Below are 24,975 nucleotides of genomic sequence, written 5' to 3'. Positions count from 1 at the left end.
TACTGATTTATTTACGATTTTTAAAATGAAAAAAATATTTGAAATAAAGAAATAGTTAAACTGACAATATTTTTTTGGGTGGTATAAATGGCAACGGTTTCTTTTTTAAAATTTAAGTGATGAAATATGGCAACGTCATCCGTTTCGAAAATTTGACTTTACGTGTTTCATATTTTGTTGGTTATGATACATGAATTTTTAATATCATTCACCAGCTTGATACTTTCTTAGAACGTGGAATGGACAGCAAAACATATCATTTCGACAAAGGCGATATAAATCTAACTAATGCTAAGAAAAACGAGGATGAAGTTTCATCTTTTATTGAAAATCACGAAGCGAATGACCACAAAGAGTTGAATTATGAAAATGAATTTCTAAGTATTAATAGAGAGAGTTTCAGAGAAGCTACAATTCAAGTATTAGATGCGAAGTATAACTTTAAATATATATTTTTTCCATTTAGGTGTAATTTATTGATTTTACAACATTTTTATATTTTTGATATTGCATGTAAGTAACAAGAAATACTCGTAAACCTTAATGTTTCCGAATAAATAACGACAGTCTTTTAATTATAAAAGTTAAAAAATTATTTTTTCTGTATTTTAAAATTAATATAATGTGTGAATTTCAATAATCTACCTAATGTCATGTAAATTATAAAAGTAATCTTTCATGTAATAACAGAAATCAATTACATCCCGAATTTGAATTTTTTAATTCAATTTATTCTTTAAAGAAAGTGTTTTTATGGGAAATTTTGCTTATTTCCCTTGATATTGAGGAAAAAAGTTACATAAGCTATTTAATAAAATTCGTTGAAAATGAATTTCACAAAGAAGCAACGTTTTTATGCCACGATTCAGATGATGATGTGATAATATATCGGGACATTTTTCTCAAAAATTAAGTTCATTTTGATTTCTAAGAAATTTTAATGTGTTATTTCATGATTTTCATCCTTTTCGGCTTGATTACGAATTATTAATTAACGAATTAAATTGTGCATGTTTGCATTAAGCTTTGATTAATGCATCCTAATTTTTCAAAATGAAAATATTGGCCGAATTTTTTCGAATTTCTACTCATATATAAATACTTCTGCTTTTTTATAATTCAGTGTCCGTTATCAATGAAAAAGAATATGTTTTCCAATCAATGTTATTCCACTTTTCGCAAATTTTAAATGCGTTATAAGATATTATTAGTAATATTTTCTAACACTATATTATTACTTAAAAAGAACAACATTTTAAGAAATAGAATTTAGAAAATTTTCGATAGTTAAAAGAAGCATATTTTTCAGCTTGATTTTAAAATAAAATCTATTTATAGTCTTAACATACATAGATTTACTATAACGTATTATTTGTAAAATTCTTATTAAAAATCGAATTAATAATTTAGTTATTTCAAGATAGAATCTCTCCTATGTAGAAACAGTATTTTTTTTTTTTTTTGTTGCAAATAGGATTTAAATTTTTTGGAACAATTTTGATTATTTTTCTTTTAAATTATTAAAATATCTATTTTTGTGTTACATAAATTCTATTTACTGCTTTTTATTTTTATTTAAAAATTATGAGGTCTTTTGAATTTGATAGATTTGCTTGTATCTTTTCATATACTAATTTCAATGCTTCTTAATCGTTGAGGTGTACTGCGAAAATATGCATATTAGATATGAAATGAGATATAGTAAAATAATTTCAATTATAATGAAATATCCATAAGACTAAAGACATAATGTAGCCAAGATATCAACTTTCCATAAAATTTCCATATTGCTAATGATTGAGTATGCCCAAATCCTTATTTACAAATATTTGCTATTTTTGAGACATCAATTTGACGATCTGCGGACTTGGAAAGCTAGTATTAGTGAAGTGATGAGCCCTTATTGATTGAACCCATTTTTTTTTCTTTTATTGCAAAAAGTTCCTCGTGTTACTATCCAAATTTTAGCTGAATAAAAGCAAAATCAAAGACGCCTGTTCAATTTATTTATTTCAATAGAAAATTACCTTCACCATTAAAACTGTTTTTTGTCGCATTGTTTCTACACCCATTTCCCATCTGAGCTTGGAATGTAAGACCTAAGATGTATTCTTGTTTAATTCAATTTCATATACGAATAATGATTTAAGATGTAAACTAAGAACATTGAACCGAAAAGGTTTCCCTCCCATTTATATTCAAAGCATGTGATATATTGTCGCTGAAAAAGCAGCAGCGCCTATCCCAATTTTCCAAGTTTTATAAAAAGAACAAAAAAACTGAATTTTTTTGCAATTGTTACTGAATATGGAAGATTTTTATCCACATTTGGTATGAATCTAAGGTTATAAATTTATTTTTACAGATAAATAAGTCAGTTTTTTTAAATCTTACATTTCTTGAAATAAATTGAATTATTTAAATCATATATAATCATATTTAATTTTTAAGTAAGATGAAATCAAGTGGAAAGAATAAGATTAAACTTGTTTCTGTAAAACCGTTTATTGAAAAAAAAGAAAGAAAATATCTTTTTTTTGTTGTTGTTTTTGTTGGGGAGGGAGGAGGGACCAAAAAGTTGAATGTAGTTGCTTCAAAAAATGAATAGCAATAGCAATGGCATATTAAAATTATAGAGGCCCCAAATGGCATAGTCATTAAGATTTTCATAATCATCTTAAGAAGTTTGAAGGTGAGTCTTCAGGCGTATTATTTTGTAACGTAATTTCCTGAAATACGGTGGAGGATACGGTGATAGGAGTTTCGGCGGATCACATGATCTCAGTGGATCACAATTTCTGATGCATTACGGTTAAGTTTAATCTATGACGCTATTGATTTTATCTGAATGATGAGGATACTAAAAGGTATTTTTTTAAAAATTATATTTAATGATGGCCTAAAAAGAAAACCACTAATTAGTAAAATACATAGTCTATCTCATGCACACAATTATTCATTCATCTTCTTACATTTACACTCTCTTCCTTTCACAATACAGAGAAAAAATACGGTCTTTCTTTGTCTTTCGTCTTATTCTTTCTGTTACTTTTTTTCTTAAATTCACCGCTTAGCTTTTGCAACATCGCCGTTTCATTTTTCTTTTTCTTATCTATTTTTTTATTTTACTTATATATTCAAAATAATAGAACAGCTCAGATTTCGCCAATTTCATATGAGCTCATTAATAATAGATACGACATCAATAATTGCTTTTTTTCTTCCCCCTCCATTTTTGAGAGAAATCGAAAAACCACTACTCCACTTTATATTGTGTTTGTGAAAAATCGCGAGAGAGTTTGCAACTATTGTACCGATATCGAAAATTTTTGTTTCTCATGGATACTCGAGATCTCTAGACACGTCATGAAGTTGTCTACCCTCTTATTCTCTATTTCAAATGATATTGCAAAATAAACTTTGACGGAGTCTTCAACTTCAATAACTAGGCTACTTTCGTCAGTATAGCTTTGAAATGTAGCTAACCATTCAGAATGCTTTATCATTAATGTACAAGTATAAATTGAAATAGCTGTTTGGTTTTATTTGTAGAACAGTAGTTACACATTTATTATACTCTTGCGGTGATAAAATGCAATGCTTCAAAGCTGATAGGCATGATTACATTAATCTTATTAATATTAAAACCTTCGGTGACCATATTAATGATATTAGTATAATCATATCATCCATACTGAAAAAATAACTTGGCTGTACCGATGCTGTAGGCTGTAAAACAACCTACTTGATGCTAGCCGTGGATGCGTAGAAATACGAAATATATAGTGGTCTTGGAAGTTTACTTAGTTCTTCTTCAAAATCTTGTTATCTTCATGCTTTATTCATGAAACCGAATGAACACAGTTAAAAATCGTTCATAGCTCAGCAAATAAGTATTTTTCATAATTCACACACACGCACGCACGCATAAAAAAACCACAGGAGAGATTTTCTTAAATCTTTCCCGCATATTGTCTAATAAAGGTGTTACCACTTTCACCCGCTTAAAATTTTAGACATTGGATAAGATCACGAATGCCTTATATGGGATTGGCGAATAATATTTACGAAATATTGATCTTTGGCGTAAATTACATATTTTTAAAGAACCTGCGGTATAATACTAGGCTAGTTTTTTTTTTTTGGGGGGGGGGGGGATTATTCCCTGGCATTTAGCAATAGGTATTCGAAAGTCGAAATTGCGTTTTAGACACATTTCTTTTAACTTTTTCTCACAGAATAAAAATTGTAGATAACTTCAATGAGGGACTTCTTCAAAACTTTTCGAGATTTCATTCTAAAATAAAGGTATTATCTCCCCTTCGCATAAAATCATGAACTTTGGTCGCGAATAGTTTGCAAGTCATTGGCGAACAATAGTTGCAAAATATTGATCTCTGGCGGGAATGAAGCATTTTTACTGAATCTATCGTGTGATACTTGGCGATTCTTACCGGCGGTGAATCCCTGGCATTTAGAATAGGTACCTGAAAAACGAATTTGTGTCTTAGATGTATTGTTTCCAACCGATTGAAATCACACTTTGACGCAAAACTACAATTATAGTCCCAAATCTAAAAAATCCATATCTTTCAGTCAATCCGTTTTCGAGCTATCATATTCACATGCTCGTGAAAGTATAGATTGACAACAAATCAACCCGTTGATGGATTTGGCAGCAATTTCAGTAGAATTCTATACTTTAGATGTTAAATCTGTGTACCGAATTTTATCCATCTTGCTCTCTTTGTTTTGAAATTATCATTTTAACTTATAGTCGGACGGTCAAATAGACAGACTTCCCTTGAAAAGGTTTCATTCAATATTTGAAAATAATCTACAAACTTGGTGTAAAGATTATATATCAAATTTTATCAATCTTAATCAAAGCGTTTTTGGATTATTTTTGTGTCACAGAGACAGAAATGGGCATAATTCCAAAAATATGCTTTTCGAACTCGGTATGTCTGAAACGTGGAGATTCGTAAAAATATTGATTTCGATTTTTTTTAATGATTGCAATGCTAGCTCTATATTTCGCATATAATGAAATAAAAAGTCTTACCTTGTAAAAAGAAATGAACGATGACGATGAAACATGTGCTGTTATGATAAAAAAATAAATAGGTGTCGTCACCATTTTGCAATTTATGAGCTACTTGTTAACCAAGCAGAACTTTCCGATTGTTTCACCATGAAAATTCTGATGAAAATGTTTAGAGGTCAAATGGTCAACTCAAAATGGTCAAAAACAGGGAAAGGTGTTGTTGTTTGTAAAACGAGTGACGATATACGAGACAATTTTGGATCTGAAAAATAAAGAAAAGAGATGGTCCAGTGGTCAACTTTTGATTGTCACTGCATGAGTTTTATTTTATAAATTTTCTATTTGTGGCAATTTGAAACAATCTTAAATTTCAACTGCCATTTGATTTTATTTCCTAATTAAGTTTTGTGAAATAATCTATATCTCCAACTCAGATTGTAGATACAGGATGTGTTAACACTTTTTTGATGTATTTATTAGATCAACAAAATTTCCTTAGCAAAATAAGTTTAGCAATATAAATAATATAAGCTGTTGGAGAATATGCTGAAGATGTTATTGGTGTGCTGCTTCCAATAGACCTTTCCTTTCAGGAAGCACTCAAAATTTTTGAATAAAATCATTCTGCAATCCATGCGATAGGTAGTATCGATCTCATTTTTTATCATTTATTCTGTCGCTTGATAATAATCTTTGAAATTGAGTTAAATATTCGATTATTAAATTGGATTGGACGCAATATAAAAACGAATTTTTATGCATACGTTTCTATGGGTACAAAAGAAATTTCTAATTTTCTTTTATTTACGGGTTTACTTTTGATACACATTTTAATTTTATCTAAACCTATTTCTATATGATTTATTAAGATGTATATGTTTTTTAATTTATTCGTAAGACAGTAGAAATGTTTTCAAATAGAATTTGCTCTGAAACTAAACTAAAAATTGTATTAATTAAAACTACCATAACAATCAGAGTTACTTTATACATGGTAAAGTCACATTAATGTCACCACCTGCCAAATCCGGAAAAACCACCTTTCGCCTAGCGGACAACTGCGAGACGTGAAGGAAAAGAGTCATTTAGGTTCCTGAAGATGTTCACTGGGATGTTGAGTCGTGCCAACTCCAGTGCCATGGCTAGCTGCGCTTAGTTACGCGGGTGAAGATCCATGGTGCGAACAACCGGATCGAGGGTGGTCCCACAGATTCTCGATTGGATACAAGTCCGGGGAATTTACCGGCCAAGGAAGTACGATAAACTTATCCTGGTGTTCTTCCAACGAGGCACATACACTGCGAGTGTTATGACACGTCGCATTGTCCTGCTGGTAGATGCCATCATCCTGAGGAAAAACAATTCGCATGTAGAAGTGAACATGGTTCGCAAGGATAGATGCATATTTGTGTTGATCCATCGGACCTTCCATAATGATGAGTGCACCCAGAGAATACCATGAAAACATTCCTCAGACCATAATACTTCCTCCTCCAGCTTGGACTCTTCCGGCAATTATTGCAGGGAATTTGCTTTCAGATATTTCACGACGTATACGCCAACGTCCATCTATCCGATGAAGCATAACACGTTATTCATCGCAAAAAGCCACCTGTCTCCACCCAGTGGAAGTCCAGTTGCGGTACTGGCGTGCAAATTCCAGCCTTCCTCGCCGATGAACAATAGTCAGAATGGGCGCATTAACCAGGCGTCTGCTGCGGAGGCCATACGCAGCACCATTTGCTGAACCGTCGTTGTGGAGACACTGTTGGTAGTTCCTTGGTTCATCTGGGTTGTCAATTGCTTAACGGTTGCACATCTATTCGCCCTAACGCATCTCCGCAGCCGTCGTTCACCTCTGCCATCTGTGGCCTGTGGAGTACGACATTTGCCACGTCGCTGATTTTGGATAGTGTATTTTGCCATGCACGGCTTTTACCATGGCAGCCCCGAACAATTTACAAAATTAGCCTTTTCAGAAATTCTTCCAACCTTGGCCCGAAAGCAAATGATCATGCCCTTTTGAAAGTCGGATAAATCGCTCCGTTTCTGCATGGCTGCAACAACTGAAATGTTTTCCGAATGCCTACAACACTTTATATATCTACCAAATTTGTTGATAACACGTGCCTTCTGTGATTGGTTATTTAACGTTGACTACAAAAGAAGGCAGTGGTCACATTAATGTGATTGGACTGTGTAGATCGTTATAATAATTTTTATAGAATTTTCAAACTGAAGAAAGAGGAGTGATTTAGGAATGGAGGCGTCTGAAGCTAAATTTTAATATCTTTTTTGTATTTTCAGATCTAAGTTGCATGAGGAAATCGTAAATAGTATTATAACGCCAAGTACAATAAGTAACCCAATAGCTGTACAAAACCAAACGTTGGACTACAGCGAACCTACAAATAAAAATTATGAAACATTTAAGGTAAGAATTTAAAAGAGCAAATTATTTTATTTTCAGCGTGCCTCTTATTAATTATCTGATTATATGTTCATTTGTGAAATGAAGTTCCAATAAATCAAGTTTCCGTGAAATATTTTTCCAAAAATATTTTTAGAAATTGTCAATAATATGAAAAATAGACAAATTTCTTACTTTAGGCAGTCTTTATAAGAATGATTTCCATTGTAAAATTCACTTATTCGGAAAACACTGAGGAGGTGCATAAAGTTATTCATCTCATAGAACAATTCGGCAATTTTCAGTTTTTTTCAAAAATGTTAACGTTTTCGGATGTCTGTGAAACTCAAAAGAGCTCTTAAAATTAGCGCGTCCATCTTTTTCATAAATATTGCCCATATGTATAATTTTTCAATTTTTTTAATATTAAACCAAAATTTGAATTAAAATAAATGTGTGTTATTTTTCCGAAGAATGACGTCCCACCTCGACAAGATGAACCTCATAGAGGAAGTGTTCGACTCGTTCGACTGCAAGCAGTTTCTGATAATCAAAATGAGCATAATTCAAAGGTTGAATGTGATATAGCAGTGCCAAGCACAAATAGTGCAATTATTTCTACTGGAGATTTAAATCATGGAATAAACACCCATGAAAATAAAACAAAGAATGAAGTGGACAGTCAGCAGATTATTTTCTCTGAGGTAAGATTTCATAATAAAATAAATGAATAATAAAATAACAATAAAGTTAATTTAAAAAAGAACACGAAGAAGCATTTCAATAAAAAGAATTTGTAAGTAGAAATGTAATAATGTTGAGAAAAGAATGCCATTCATGTTTGTTAGAAGAACGTTAATAACTCATGATAATCAAAAAAGAACTTCATTTAGAATAGCAAGTCTGTAAAGAATATTATAATGAAATATTGTGTTACTTAAGGGGCTTTTTTAATATTTGCAAGGTTTAGAATGTGTTATAGGAACATCAGGTTTTTATGGCCTGATTAGTATGCAGGGCTCATGCATGAATTTGACGTTTTAAAAGCAACCTTCAATAATTATAACTTTGATAGTTATGATTTGATAATAATAATATGTTATAAACAATTCTTATTACACTAATTATAATTAATTAAATATTAATAATTTTTGCTGTATGTAATCATAATGCTGGCCTTGTTGCAGAAGGATGCAAACGTCTTTTTCCGAATTTCCGGCATCCTTCTAGAAAATTTGTGTACTATTTGTTTGTTTCGCGATTACTTATTACAGGATCTTACTTACCTATAGAGAAAAGAGGTGGGTGAAATATTATACACGTGAAGCAGAAACTGACATTTTGGCTGAATTTTCAAGTTACCCTCATACTAATCTATGAACATTCAGTTCAGAACTCACCATTCCAAAGCCAATGTGCAAAAAATATTTCAAAGTAGAAGCTGGTATTCATACAGTATTCGTGAAATCCTGTTATGATAGTTACATGGACAATTATAGGATGGACGTCTAGAATTTTACATTTGGGCCCTACTTTAGAATCACTCTTTTCTAAGGTTTGGACGGACAAATGTTGCTTTCATCGAGATAGAAACATTAATACTCAAAACTATCACTTTTGGAATGGTAAAACTCCATATTCCAGCAAGAGGATCATCATCAATGGCAATTTTCTATAAATGTGGCATTTTTAGAGACCCATTGGTTAATTCCATTTTATGCAATAGTATGCTGAATGGTAATCGATATATTCAGTTTATTTTGATTATTAGGTCCGAACTAAAAAGATGAATTGTTTTGTCAATACACTTTTTCTTGATCTTTGTCGATGTATTTAAAAAGCCTGTCTTGAGTTGTAACAACTGAACTTCGTCGTATATGTATAAGCATTGTTAAAAGAATGCAACTTTGTATTGGAATTGAAGGTGTTTATTATAAAAAAAGTTAGTAATCGTTTCAGTTAATGTATTATTTGACCATTTTCCAAAATTAAATGAAAGTTAATAAATTTCTTATTATTTTCTGATTCTGCCACTTTTTTAAGTAATCTATAATGATACATATATTATCCTTGAAAATTACAGCGAAAATCTGGCTCCTTTTAATATTATGTTGAAACTCAAACTTATTCATCAAATCGCTTGCTTTTGTCAGCATTAAAACTTAGATTTAAAAAATACTTTTTTTTGGAGGAGGGGGATATTAATTCCGAAGTAGGATTTTAAGTTCTTTTTTTATTTCGTAGTATATGTTGTTTTTAATATGCATGCAGTATAAATTTGTTTTGGTTTATAGAATTAAATTCATGCTTTTTGGTCTTATCAAACATTAAAGGGAAATTTAAAAAAGGCTTTCCTTATTATTTAATAACCTAAAAAATAATCTGGGCGAACAAGATGGACAAAGGCGGCTAGTATCACGAATTTCAATAACATTTCAACTTTCTTTTAATTTCAGCTGTACAATTTATTGAAATGCTGTAACATTTATGGTCAAATTTTTAGCAAAGAAATAATTAACTTTCTTTACAGTAAAGATTTTTCTCCTTGGTGTTATGAATTTTTAAACGGGCCCTTTTGGAATAATTTTTTTATGACTGGTTCACGGGGAAATGTTGCGAGATACTTTTTTGGTATGAAAGTTGATTTTACAACCTCATTCGTTCATGATTCTGTTCATTACAGTTTGTTTTGCTGGTATTTTTTTTTTAAAGAAAAGGAATATTTATCATATTTATGTATCGTTTATAAGTCATTAGAACACATCTGTAAAAATATAGTCATAACTGTTCCTTCAAATTGTCTAATATTTATTTTTCTTAACATTTAATTTCTTTTTTATACAATTATAAGTATGAAAGGAAATGAATTGATTTAAAATAGCTTTTGTTAAAGCATACTTAGAAATTTGATACTAGTATTGCTGATGCTTTATTTTAGGCAGAATGCACATTTTTGTCTTCTCATATACCATCGGTAAATCAGCAAAATCTCTCATCAAATTCTGAAGAAAATACTTTGATAACCGAAGTGTCATATCAATCTGAGACACAAAATCCAGATCCGAACTTGGTTCATACTTCGAATACGACATACGAACAAACTGTTTTTAGTACCTCGAATACAACAATTTCTAATTTGAAAATGCCAAGGATTGAAAAAGTAAGCATTTTTTTTTTTTTTACAACTTTTATATTCTAGTTTTTTATAAATTCAAACTTCTATTTCAGTTTTTAAAAGGAAAACTGATAACTTTTTAAACTAATGGATTCGAATATATTTATTATCATGAGAGAACACGACGTTGTTTTGGTTTGGGGTTTTGAAGCTCGAGCAGAAAACAAAGGGCATGGGTCGTAAAAAGTTATTGCTAGAAGAATCAAAAGTGGGAAAATGGTAATCAACACAAACAGCGAATATATATATATACTGTTTTGGAAAATTCAGTTCGAAAGATTTTGAGATGCGGAAAAAAAAACAAAAACACATCGTTTTTCTAAAAATTAACGATTGAGTAATATAATAATCACGTGATCATTCCAAAAAATTTAAACCAAATTTTCGCAAAAAAAAAAAAAAGTGTTTGACCGATTTTGAGATGGGGAGGGGGGAAACCACCGTTTTTTCTAAATATCGACGCATGGGCAATCTAGTATTCACGTGATTGTTTCAAACTGGTTTAGACTGTTTAATGACTTAATTAAGACAATGACTTAAAAAATAATAATGCTCTCACATGATAACTTGAAATTTGCGATAGCATATTTTAATTTTATGTATTTTTTTTATTAAACTGAATGGAAATCCCTTTTACCACATAGTCATATATCTTCTGAAATATTATTGATTCAAGAATTAAAAAAAGTTTACTGTATGGATAATGTTATACTAATTAACAAACAAGGCATATTAATGTGCGCAGCAAAATTAATTTCAATTGCTGAATCAATATTTTAGATGTCTAAAAATCGCACAGATCATTTGTTTTTGGTGTGATACTGTCCAACACGTTGTCTCCCATGTGGTAAAAAAAAGTCAGCTACTATAAATCAAAGATTCTTAGGAAAATGAAAAATTTTTCTGCAGATAAAAATCAATTGAAAATATCGTAGAATTTGTTATTTGTTTCCAAACGAAATACAAATTCAATGTTCATGCTATAAATTTGCTATATTTACATTTATTTCAAGTTCTTTAAAATAAGTAATTAAATAATAACTAAATATAACACTAGTTTTTTTTTTTTTTTTTTTTTTTTTTTTCATTTCCGATGTTTTATAGAATTTGCTAATTGTTTCTATTGGAGCAAAAAAATTTCTGTAGATTGATCAAAGCTTACCGAAATCTCCTTACTTTTTTAATTTTTTGTTACGTTTAAAAGTAACACGAGAACTTTGGAACTCACTTTGGAATATGGACAGTTTCAGAAACTCAATGCTCGTTTTAATTTCTCATTGCAGGTTCAGTCCTTTTCTTCAACAGATCCTAAAGTATCAATGTGGATTGATAATTCCGGTGACAACACTTCCGGGAATATGAATGACAATCCAGCATTACAATATCACGAAAATTCTCAAGACATTTATCAGAGGTGAGTGAATAATACTTTGTGAATAAAAGGCAGGGTCCACCTTTAGAAATGTGGGACCCATTGGAAATAATTTTGAATATACCCAGTTTTCCAGTTAACTTTACGAAAGTCTGCAAGAATCGTAAGAATATAAATTTTATCAAAATAGTTATTAATAACAGACTTTTAATGGGTTCTACTAAAGGTTTTTTTAATTAAATTTTTATTTTATTTTAACGATTCAGTCTAAACTATTTAAGTTATATTATTTCAGATAATTAAAATTACTATGAGAAGCAAAATCAACAACAACAACAACAACAACAAAAAAAGTCTCAACTTTTATATAAGGTAGAAATTACTTTGAAATTTTGATTGAAACTAAATTTTCATTCATTATTATTTTCCACGACATTTAAATTTAAAAAAAAAAAAAAAAAACTCTTTTTTTTCTGTTTGAATATTTGATTATTTTTAATCATAAACAACTATTTGGTAATTTATATCTGCATGTATATGCAGAACTTTCTATTAAAATGAATTGTTTAAATACGAGTCGCTTTGAGTGAACCAATTCCAAATGATTAATCATTTTTTTATGCTGCTAAACGATTAACATATAATGCATTATTTAATACTTTTATCTACCTTTTTATTTGATACGATTGAAATCATGAATTTAATCGAATAAATCTACTGCATGAATGCGTGTAAATTGGAAAGAGTACATACTACGAAATGAAAAATCCTATTTTGGAGTTGATGTTCATTTGGAAGGCAATTTTTAAATCGTCATTTTAACATTGTCAAACGTATGCGTTAAATGTTTTGGTGAATGAGTTTTAATATCATCATAATATTAGAAACACGGTTACAAATTGTGTATCAACTTAAAAAAAATTATTGAGCATAGAGAAAGAAATTGTACCGAAATGAAATTGATGTAATTAACAAATATATATAAATAATTACTTTGAATTTCGTTGAAATCCAGTGTAAGGTACTTCCCCACGGATGCCAACATTGCCAAATCGCGGATGAAGATGGCTCACTGGATAAGCATTACATTTACATTTTCACTTTGGTAAATTGGCGTCCTTGGCGAGGTAAAAGTTCCTCCTAAACTAGATTTCAATCTTAAGTTTTAAGATAATGTAAAAATTATTTAAATTTTAAAAATTATTAATGATGAGATAATATTTTTTGAAGTTATGAACATCCATTTCCATAAGCAAGTCATTGCGTTACCCATCTGGTGATGGTTGTTCCATTTTAGCGCTAGAGTAAATTTTCGATTTGACGCCTATTCTAATGTTGACTTGGATTTTTTGATACCATGGTGTGCCCTCTTCTTATCATTTCTAATAATATTTTGCAATTCTAAAAATTATTAACGCGAAGCATTGAATTAAATGCAGCTGTCAAAATGTTCAATGAAACAATCTGAAAATTTCTATGGATATTAGTTTTCATTTGACTGATGCATTTCGACAATAAGTAATAACAGCGATTTCTGTGACATGTACGTTAGTATCCTATATATATATATATATATATATATATATATATATATATATATATATATATATATATATATATATATATATATATATATATATATATAATGTTACAAATCTGTAATGTTGCTTCCCAGCATGGTTAGTTCAATCACTAGAAAAACAGTTTTATGTTCAGCTCTGTTGGATGCTGTCCGAATCAGTGATCTCAGGGTTTGGCGATAAAATAGATAATACTGGAAACTTCCAGAATTTTAGCGATTGAGCCAATAGGAACCAAGATATGCCTGCTTTTTCCAGAACCTTCGCTGCCCACCTCCCGGGGACTATAAAAGGCCGTCAGTCTGAAGTCAAAGGCAGGCGGTGTCGTGATCGTGGAATGAGTCTATGGCAAATAGTTGCATCAGTCCAGCGAAGAGCAAGCGTTGTGTGGAGCTCAAGCGATTGCTGAATTGAGCTGTGAGCCAAGTAATGTGTTTATTGTGGAAGCAGCATCGAGTCCTGTGAGGAGTAGCCAGTCGTGTAGTAGTGAGTCGGCAGCTGGATACAGCTAAAGCGAGGAGACTGAGAGAACTGCAGGCATTAGGAGTGATCATAGAGTAAAGTAACGAAGATTCCCTCCTGCTTCTGAATTCTGTCTGACTGCTCTGTATGCGATGGTTGTTATTACTACCGATTACTACTTGTGGGCTACTGTTTATTGTAGTGTGCTGCTGTGTATTACATGTCTCCGTCTCGGTTGTATATTTGTCGTCTGTGAATTCTTGTCTTCGTGTTCAATAAACGTCGTCATTCGTTACTAAAAGACTGTTTGTGTGTGTTACTAAAGGATTTGTGTTTACGTGTTAATAAAAGTCATCTTTTGTTACTGAGGCCTGCGCATCGTTGATAAGTTTTTGGACTTTAAAACAGTGTAAAGATCACCTTTTTTCATAAAATTATTGATGTATTGATATTTTTGACCAAAATTGGAAATTCCAGGTCAAACTATCTGGTCTGTAGAGCACCAACAATCACATTCATCTTTATTACATACTGATTCGTCGGAAATAGTGGTTATACTTAATTTCAGTTACATAGTTTAGGTATAACTTTATGCCCATGATTCCACCAAATTGTTTGCACTTAAAACTTTATTATTTCAATTGTCTTATATACTCTGCGTTTTGTATACATAAAATGGAGATAATCCCATAGCATCATAGCCTTGTAAAAATGCAAATATGTGGTTCATCTATTTTCTGAATTGTTATTGGTACTGTAATTTCATCTTTTTAGTTGTTTTGTAAACTATGCAGCCATTAAATAGCCTCGTTCCTTAGCATCTAATAATGAGGGAAAATCACGTGATTAAATAGTTAATGAAACAATGAAAATGGTTTGAATTTTAAGTCAACAATGAAATTAATTATTGGAAATTATTAAGAAGAAAACATTTTTAATTAAAAAAATAAAGAATTTATTTTTTTACAAGATAATCGGGTTATCATGGAAAAATACAAAAATTCAGCTTACTTTTTAATTTACAAAAATTTAAAAAAAAAAAAAAAATCGCTCCGAAATGCACATTTTTACCCTCCAAAGTATACATATACATCAAATTTGGTAGATATGAGTCAAAGAGTCTGGTCTTATTATTAAAGTAGAATAGGCATCATAGCCGATCAACATAGGCGTATTAGTTATATTTGATATCAGAAAAATCATTTTTTATAACTCTATACCATTGATTAAGCCAAATTGTCTGACATTAAAGTCATGGGATTTTAGTTATCTTAATTAAGTTCTATTTATTAAGTACATGAATCTTTCTAATGGAGACAGTCTAATAACATCACAGCTCTTTTAAAAAAATAAATATCTAATTCACTTATCTGCTAAATTTCGCGATGTTTCAACTTTATTTTTTTATTTGTCTTTTAAATTATACAGATACTCAACAGGATGTCTATCTTTGGCCTTCAACAGTGGGAAAAAAAAAAGAAACACGCGATTAAGTATTTTATGAAAAAAAGAAACATTTTAAATTTCAAAGTATTTTTAAATTAAGTATTTTAATAATCTCGGATTTAATGTAATCCAGGATTATTAAACTGGTATAACTAAACAGACAAATTTCTAAATTTTGAAACGGTACAAATTTATTTTTGCGCAATAATTTTAAATTTTGAAACGGTCAAAAATTTTACACGCACACATGCATATAGGTAGTTATCAAAATAATGGAAACACTTTAGATTTATAAAAAATCCTCTATTAGGACGGTGTAGGACCGCTTTTGGAATGTAATACAGTTTGGATTCGCCTAAGAATCGATTCATACAAGTGTTGAATAGTGTTTAGAGGAATATTGTACCATTCTTCCTGGAGATATTTTGAAAGTTCGAGGAGGGAATGCAGGTGGAGGATATCGATTCCGTATTGTACTCTCTATAATAGACCATAACGGTTCAATTATATTGAGGTCGGGTGACTGTGCGGGCCAAGGCAGATGTTTAACTTCATCCTCGTGTTCACCAAACCGTGATTGGACAAGTCTCGCTGCATGGATAGGTGCATTATCATCCTGGAAAATTCAAAGGGAAATTCCTGCAGGAATCAAAGTTTGCATCTTAGGATGGATCGGGTCAGCTATAAATTCTCTATACTTCTCCCCAGTGATACTTCCTTTCTGGGTTACGATTGGTCCAGCAGAAAACCACGACATGGCCACCCATATCAAGACAGATCCACCTCCATGCTTGACAGTTGGAAGGAAATAGTCACGATCATACGCTTGTGAAGGTGTCCTCCAAACGTGCAACCATCCTGTTGTTGGGAAAAGTGTGAAACACGATTCGTCAGACCATATTACTTTTTTCCACTTATCAATCGACCAGATTTTGTGAGTGTGATACCACTGTAGACGACGTTTACCATAACATCTGTGACAAGTGGCTTGGAAATTGCTGCTGTGCCATAAATGTTCTGTTTATGAAGGTGCCTTCTGACTGTAATCACTGACACTGAAGAATCCAAATGGGTATTTAGCTCTGCGGTCACTTTTGCTGCAGTTATTCGCTTTTTAGACATTACAATCCTCTTCAATACCCGTCGGTCTCTTTCAATGAGCTTCGCTTTCCGCCTAAGAATCGATTTATTTTGCTTTGCCGAGCTTGTCTTGCCGCGCATTGTGTATGCTGTCATGACCTCAGACACCTTACTTCTAAAAACACCTAAAATTTGGGATGTTTCGGCCACACTTGCTCCAACTAGACATGCCTCTTCAATTTGGACACTGAAAATCTGAGAGGTCCGACATTTTACGATTTTGAAAAAAAAAAAAAAAAAGAATATATATATATATATATATATATATATATATATATATATATATATATATAAGAATTACAGAGCTTCAATAAAGCTAACACATGTTATCTGAATGTATACATTGCTATTTATATATAAAAAAAACCTGGTGGCTATTATTATAATTTAATGCTTACTTAGCGCATTCAAAAATGTCACTTTTATTCACAGGTTGCCATTATTTTGATAATTACCTGTACATCTTTATTATAGTTTATCTTGTGAGTTAAAAGATACGACGGCTTCATATTTCCTTGCTTACTGACAGACAATGAAAAAAATTTAGAGCCGTCTATAAAAAATATCATTTTCTTGATATAAGATTGAAAGGTAAATTTCTGTATCGCGCCTTTATTTGTTTATTTTGTTAAATCTGAAAAAGTTTATGAGGAACGTTACTTCTAAGAAAGTCAGCTGCTGTAAGAAGAAGCGTCTGAAAGCTAATTTTAAATCACGAGGAAATGTTTTAATATTAAATCGATATTCGACTTTGATTTGTATAATCTTGCCTACATTCATTGAACCTCTTTTACTGATGTGGGACATCTTGGGTGGTTTTTAGTGGATTGCTCCATTAATCTAAAAGTCAACCTTACTGGAGAGAAAAATATTTGAGGTATTGAAACATTTATAATTTGTTTAAAATGATGAAATCATTGAAAAAAGATAACCTAAAATTATTTTCACATTTCAACACAGAAATTTTAATGTCTTCTTATCAGCCCTGTCAATCTGGATGAGATATCAGACACACAACAAATGCAACGTTTCATCACTGCTGACAATCAAGTTGTGTATGGATACAAAGATCCTAATGGAGAATTCCATTTTTTCTGTCCTACTATGAACGAAAGGGAAAGTCACAATGAAAAAGAAAGGAAAAGAAGGTAAAATTTTTCTGCAATTTTAATACGTTTTAACTTCAGTAAGTTGTTTCATGTTCATAAAAATGGGATTTCTTAATGGATTTTTGAATCTTTCCATGCAAGAATGTTGTAATTCTGTCCACCAGTTGGTTCTCAATGACAATTAATCAGTTTAATATTACCAGAACTTAATTATCAGTTAATTAATCATTTTAGATAAATTTTTATTCCATCGGGTCACCAACTGTTAGTAAATTTAAGAAAAATTAATTTTAAGATTCCATATTAGTTACAATAATGTATTATGAATGGAAGAATAAAAAACAGAAAATAATTAAAATTGTAAACATTTCTATTTTTCAATCTAAGATATAAAAATCCCATGTCACGGTGTTTGTGTTCGAACTCCTCCGAAACGGCTCGACCGATTTTCATGAAATTTTTTATGTGTATTTGGTAGGTATGAGAATAGGTCGTAAAGTATATTTCACAACGCAAGGTAATTAGGGTGTTCATATCCACGTTCACCGTACGATGAAGAGATCAACGCTTGCTTGAAATCATCGCCACTGTGACGTAATGTTGAAAAAGTCCAGTTAAAAATAAACACGCGCGTCCAAATGCTACAAGATCCATCTGCTGACACATTCTCGAACCAATTGTTAGATATCGGTGATGGAAAAGTTGCTGTCTATGAAAATACTGGATGCATAAAATTGAAAACTAATTTCTGCACTATCGTTGATTCGCAAAATGCTCTCATTGACCGCATATTTCTCGATGTACGCACATAATACATAAATCATGCGTGGCTGGCAGAAAGAGCCATGTTGGCAGTACAAAATGTGGGCATCGACGATTTAAACTTCAAGATACAGCAGTCGTTGCCAGGCGACTTGGTATCATACAAATCGATCGATACAGTTTGCGATGCTAACGAAGCTGTAAATTATCCAACAGAGTTTTTGAACTGACTGCATTTGCCAGGCATGTCACCACATCTTCTACGACTGAAAGTTGGATCTCCGCTTATTTTACTTCGGAATTTGAACCCACCATGGCTGTGCAATGACACGCGATTGGTCATTAAAAAATTGATGAAAAAAGTTATCGAAGCCACAATTTTGAATGGTAAATTCCGAGCCGAAACTGTTTTGCTGCCACGAATTCCAATGATTCCCACAGACGTGCCAATTGAATTCAAACGCGTTCAATTTCCTATTAGATTCGCATTCACAGTGACAATCAATAAGTTGCAAGGCCAAACGATGTCTGTTTGCGGCTTAGATTTGGACACACCATGTTTTTCACACGTGGCATGTTCTCGCATGGGCAAACTATCGAGCTTATATGTGTTGGCTAAAGACGGACTGAGAAAAAATATCGTACACTCAATTGCTCTTCGAAATGAATATTGATTTTCTTTATTTCATTTTTATACTTTAGGACAAAAAATATATTACTTTTTTCACTTTACGTTTAACTTTTAAGAGATCAAACAATGTATATGTTCGAGAATTGTATTGAGAAAATGAATGATTGGAGTTTTTTAGTTTTTATCGGCGATCATCGTCGACAGCGCTCCATTCCTCTTTTTCATAGATCCCATCCCTACACACTTACAATACATTCGTTAACAACCAAAATATTCAATAGAAATAATTTATAAGGCAGAACAACGTTTGCCGGGTCAGCTAGTACAGTAATAAAAAGGTTTTTTTACAAACTGTTTTTATTCTTTGTTATTGGAGCTTAAAAAGCATTATAATAAAATTAGCAAATTGTTGAATGCCAATTCATTATGCTTGAGTTCAGGCTTATCTTTTTAAGTTTTATTTTGCATGAAAGATAATTTTTTTTGTTTTGTTTTAAACTGCATTTAAGCTCATTTTTTTCCTTTATCATTTGCTTGCTGAAAAACACAAGTTTTTTAAAAAGTTAGTTCTAAATTTTCTTATTATTTTTGGAAACATACTTGGCTCGGTACAGATTCTATGATCTACATTTATATCCATTCTATCGTAGCAGTCTCGTTACATAATTTTTAAAATGTTTAACCAAATATTCAAAATTCAGCATTTCAGTTTTGAGCAATGATGATAGAGGAAAAACATTCAACCGGAAGAAAATGTCTAATGCTGAATATTGTGTAGTTAAAAGGAGGTAAAAAATTTGTAGTTGATTAAAACTAGAAGAAAGTGTTTATTAACACATTTTAAAAAGCATGTTTTTTTAAGGCAATACGATAAAATGGAATAATGAAATAAAATGGGCAAACTTATTAAGTGAAATACAATCTTTTCCAAAGAACGCAAGCTAAAATATAGTTAAAAAAGTATATAATATGCAAACTAGACTAATTAAAATTTTAAAAGTGCTAAAATTCGAGATAAAATCAAGCCAAAAAGTTAAAGAAATTGCAACCGTTTCAAAGACAGTATTTAAATATAAATTATTGTTTGTGCATATTAAAAGGTATTTATATTTATTCTACGTAAAAATAAGCAAAATCTCCGTATAAAGAAAATTCTTTTAACATTGCCGAAACTTCACGAATATTAGATGTCATGTTTCGACAAAAAAATAAATAAAGAAAGAATTGATACAAATTATGTTTAAATTAACTTTGAAAATTAAATAAAAATTAATTAAATAATGCGAGAAAATTGAATATCAAATCTGAATTAAAAGAGAGCGCCTCACATATTTAGAAAAGCTTATGAGTTTCCTTTTACAAAAATTACATGCAATTCCTCCAGGAAGATTTCGAAAACTAGATAGCCTTCCTGATAGAGTAGAGACCGTTACTGCAGTAAAAGGATGTTTAATTTCATATTAGTAATTAACGCATCTATAGCATAAATAAAGCATAAAAATGTTGGAATATTTTTATCTATACAGTATATATATAAAATTAAATAGCATTACAATTCTAGTACTTATGCTAATTATATGAATAATGTATTAAATTTTATTGTTATATATGATTACTCAATAACTGCAATATAAATTATGTATTTAATTTACAAGCATGTTGGGATACGTAATATATTTTGATACTTTATAAATTCAATATAATTAATCGAAGATTCAAGTTTAAAAATTATCTGTTTATCAGCTTATGGAAAATGACTCATTATTTAGGTTCTCTTTGAAAGTAAATGAAAATAAGATCACTGCAGTAGCATTTTTAACCGAATGCTGCTGAAACTTTTGTATAATTTGTCCTATACACATGTTTTCAAAGTTAAGAAAGGAGAAATATGCTATGTTTTACATATACTGAGTTAAAAATGATTTACTATAAATACTCATTTCCTCTCGAACATTCAAAGTATTTACTTAAAATTTTAATATAATGTTACGATGATATATTACCATGTAATCTGTGAGCTTCGTATAATTCGTGCTGCGTTGAAAACCTGTATTTTGCACAGAACAACATGGAAAATTTTGGAATTAAAAATAATTACATTTTCTGGAAATATATATACTTTAATTTGCATAACTATATGTAAATAGTGCGCCTAAATAAAATTATTGATTAAAGTTCAAAACATTATTAGCATTTTGTAAAATGAGATAAGCTCAACACATTTTCTTCACCTATTTCTAATCGAGTGCCTAACTGCCCTCATGACCTTTCATAAAAAAAGGATCAACAAGATTCTTTAATAAATTGACAACATCGCTATTAATGCAATTGAAACCTAAGACTTCATGCTTTCGAACACATTAAAAGACCTCGTTGCTCTGTCCACGTATAAAGTCCAGTTTTACCACGCTATCAAGATTCTGGACGATTTTGCCAAAAATACTTCATGTAAAATTCTGCAAAATATTAATAATATTTTACTGTTCAATGTAAAATAGATATTAATAATATTTTGATAGTTTATAACATCGATTTCTATAATATTTACCTTCATAATGCGCACCTACTTTCTAAGTAATTTCAATACCATGCCAATAGCCATATTATCTGTAATGTCTGGAGGTTAAGAACTTCGAGTTCAAAAATTCCGGATCCCTGTCTCACATTGGCAAACTTTGTGAACTTTTTTTTTTACCAAAACGACTGAGTTCAAACATATCCTTTGCATAATCGATGTTCAAGGGAAGTTCATCTCTTTCTGAAGAATTTTGAAAAAAATTGTAAATGGAAGTGTCCAGATGCTGTTGATTATATTGCCAGATTATGCTGCCAGATTATAAAATATATATTCGACATTTCTGAGAACCATCTTCTAAACAATAATAAATTATGCCAATATCAAAGATAAAAATCATAAGTAATAGAAATTAAAAAAAAACAAGCCAAATAATACTTTTTATACTCCATACCATATTTAAAATGAGAAATAATAAATCTATAAAACGCACTAGAAGTCTGATAGGTGTTATTATTTTTTAGCCAATAAAATTTATTTAAGCATTTCAGAATTACTGCGTTTGAAAATTTAAATGTTTTGTTTCTAAAATTGATAAAAATCGCATTCTGAGAAGTATTCGATTTCTGATTTGGCGTCTAGGGACAACAATAGGGGAGGAGGGATATGAAATACTCCATTGAATCTTGATTATTCTTTCGTAACTTTGTAAGTTGCGGTAAATAAATAATTTCGTTAAAATACTTAAATATCCATTCCATTACCGTTCGCATGCTTTATTGCCTTACTATTTTATACTTTTCTTCTCAGAAGCCGGGTTTCTGACGCTTGTAGTGCTTTGCGTAAGATGATTCCGGGTATGAGTGAAAAGACTGATAAAGCTACAGTTTTCGAACAAGCAGCAAGATATCTAAAATTTTTGAGAGACAAGTTCGGAACACAATTTGATCAAGTATGATTTTCTTGCTTATTTGACATTAAATCTGTATTTACCTTCAGTTATATTTTAGTATATAACTCGGAATGATTATTATAAAAAATAAAGTTTATTCTAAAAAATTCAGATAAATCCCTTCTCCAAAAATGTGCTTAACTTTTATTTTAAACAAAAATTCCTTTATTAAGTAAAAAATATTCATTTATTTTTTATTTAACAAAGCTAAAATGGCAGTAATCATAGCAATGTTTGTTCAGTTTAATTTCTTTAAAGTAACTACAATTAAGCGAATGTACTGACACGATAACTTTAGTACAGCATATAAATCGCCAGCCTGCTCTTGAAAACTAGTTTTTATTTATTTTATTGTAAACCCTACTAAATAAGTGTAAACTTTAGGGGAAAACATTTTTCTTCATATAAATAATTAATTGTTTTAAAGAGAAATAAAGAACATATTAAAGTGTTTCCCCACTAAAATTCTTAAAGCAAATGAGTATTAATTATAATTCTTAAAGGCTCTTAATACAGAAAAAAGAAAGGGGCAAAAGACAAAAAGAATAAAAATGAAGTATTTACCCAATAATTGGGATCGGGTTACCTAAAAACAATTATAGAATAACGATTCATTTTTAGAATTTAAGAGCCACTTTACGACGGGCATGAAATGTATTTAAATATATTGTATAATATATTAATATATATCAAAGCTTTTCCATGTTATGTCTCTTGTAATCTGTCAAAGTCAATCAAGTCAAAAGCAGTGACTAACTTCCGACGAGATAGCTAGCAACCTTGGGCTGCAGGAGTAGGTCGTAGGTTGAGTGATTAAAAATTTTATCCGAGTTGCAAAATAAATAAGTTAGTAAAAAAAATACAAATTCTATGTATTGTAAAAAGTTAGAACAATGTCTCTCTGTAATGAAGTATTAAAATTACTATTAAATAAATGAAAATATAATTACTCATTTGTAATATATTTAAATATTAATTATTTATTTATGAGGTTGTGTTGTATTTCAGAAAAGATTCGATAAAATAATAATTTTTAATACAATATATATTTGAATTTTATAATAATTAATATTTAATTTTTCAAGAATTTCATAATTCCTGTAATTTTTTCTGTAATATACATGTTAAAAAATAAATTGATGGAAGAATTTTAAACATGTACTTTATTAAATTTTTAATATTAAAAAAATAGCTAAAATAAATCATTAGTCTGGTTATTAAGTTAAAAATATACTGAACTATGGAGCTAAACTGACCATAAGAAAACTTTTGTAACATCCAAGGCAATAAAATGCCCAAATCTGCCACTGTTCAAAAGCATCTTAAAGCTGTAACTGATAACCCATCGTAGGATACTGCAATACCAGAATGAAAATAAGATCTTTATAAATATAAGATGCATTATAAGGAAACACTCTTTAAAATGCAATGCTAATAATTTTAGAGTTAAAATCTGTTTTATCTTATAAACTATGAAAAAAAGAAAGAAATTTATTGAAAAAGTTATAAAAAATATGTACATATCTTGTTTTCCTCCATTAAGATTATTTAAGAAAAATTAACAACAATTTATTCTTTACTGCTGTCCAAGAATATATCTTATATTTTAACTCGCCATCTAAAAATAAGCAAAGAGAATTCTTCAAAAGCTTGTTTATAAAAATATTAAAACATTTTACATGAAATTAAATTTATAGTCTTTATGCATAAAGAATGAAAAATTTTGGTTATTAATATAGTTCATATTTTATATTTTTCTTCTCAGGCTTATTGCGAAAAATACTTTCAAGAAAGAAGTTGAAAGACATTTGCATACTTTCGTATACTTTTTATTTCTTGAGCTGACATTTTTAAATGCAAGTGAAAGCTGAAGATTGTTGTATTTGAGTGTATAAATTTTTTTACATTATAAACATAATAAATTGTGGCTAAGAACGAATAAATAGTATTTAAGCAGTTTTTTATTTCACACAAAAGTAATATATGCAATGTTTATTTTTGGCATAGATGGAAATAAGAATATACAAATATGCAATTGCAGTTACCAGTTCTTATCTCAGCGGGGGAATCGTACACCTTCTCCTCCTGCTAAAAAATAGTAATTTTGATATCGGGATGTTTCTTTAAACTATTATTTAACAAGATTTCAGGGCTATTTCCTTGCTTAAAAACAAAAAAATTAAATGTTTTGATTGCAGCTATAAGTGAGACAAGAGCAGTGTAATGAGAGCGTCTTATTTGACTTATATTGAGAAATTAGGGAAAAACTATCTTATATGATAGCTTTTCGATTATTCTATGTGTGTAGATATAGGTGCACAAGTGTGTGTGACACAACAGGAAATACAATAACTTTGAATTCTGACTTTGGCAA

At 30.3% G+C, this 24,975-nt stretch overlaps 1 protein-coding gene across 2 annotated transcripts; it reads left to right on the top strand.

Moving 5' to 3' along the window:
- Positions 1 to 203: 203 nt before the first annotated feature.
- On the top strand, positions 204 to 24,489 carry LOC129972877 (uncharacterized). 2 transcript variants are annotated; one of them, XM_056087180.1, is made up of 8 exons: positions 204 to 433; positions 7,355 to 7,481; positions 7,931 to 8,161; positions 10,396 to 10,617; positions 11,916 to 12,046; positions 17,616 to 17,780; positions 22,460 to 22,601; positions 24,367 to 24,489. In XM_056087180.1, the coding sequence occupies exons 1-8, from the start codon at positions 240 to 242 to the stop codon at positions 24,400 to 24,402; spliced, it is 1,248 nt and encodes a 415-aa protein (XP_055943155.1). In that variant the 5' UTR covers positions 204 to 239; the 3' UTR covers positions 24,403 to 24,489. The 2 variants fall into 2 exon arrangements, with proteins under 2 accessions (XP_055943155.1, XP_055943156.1); XM_056087181.1 differs by lacking the exon at positions 17,616 to 17,780.
- The last annotated feature ends 486 nt before the right edge of the window (positions 24,490 to 24,975 follow it).

The sequence above is a fragment of the Argiope bruennichi genome, chromosome 6, assembly GCF_947563725.1.
Source record: "Argiope bruennichi chromosome 6, qqArgBrue1.1, whole genome shotgun sequence".
NCBI lineage: Eukaryota > Metazoa > Arthropoda > Arachnida > Araneae > Araneidae > Argiope > Argiope bruennichi.
This window is presented reverse-complemented; position numbering and strand designations above follow the sequence as displayed.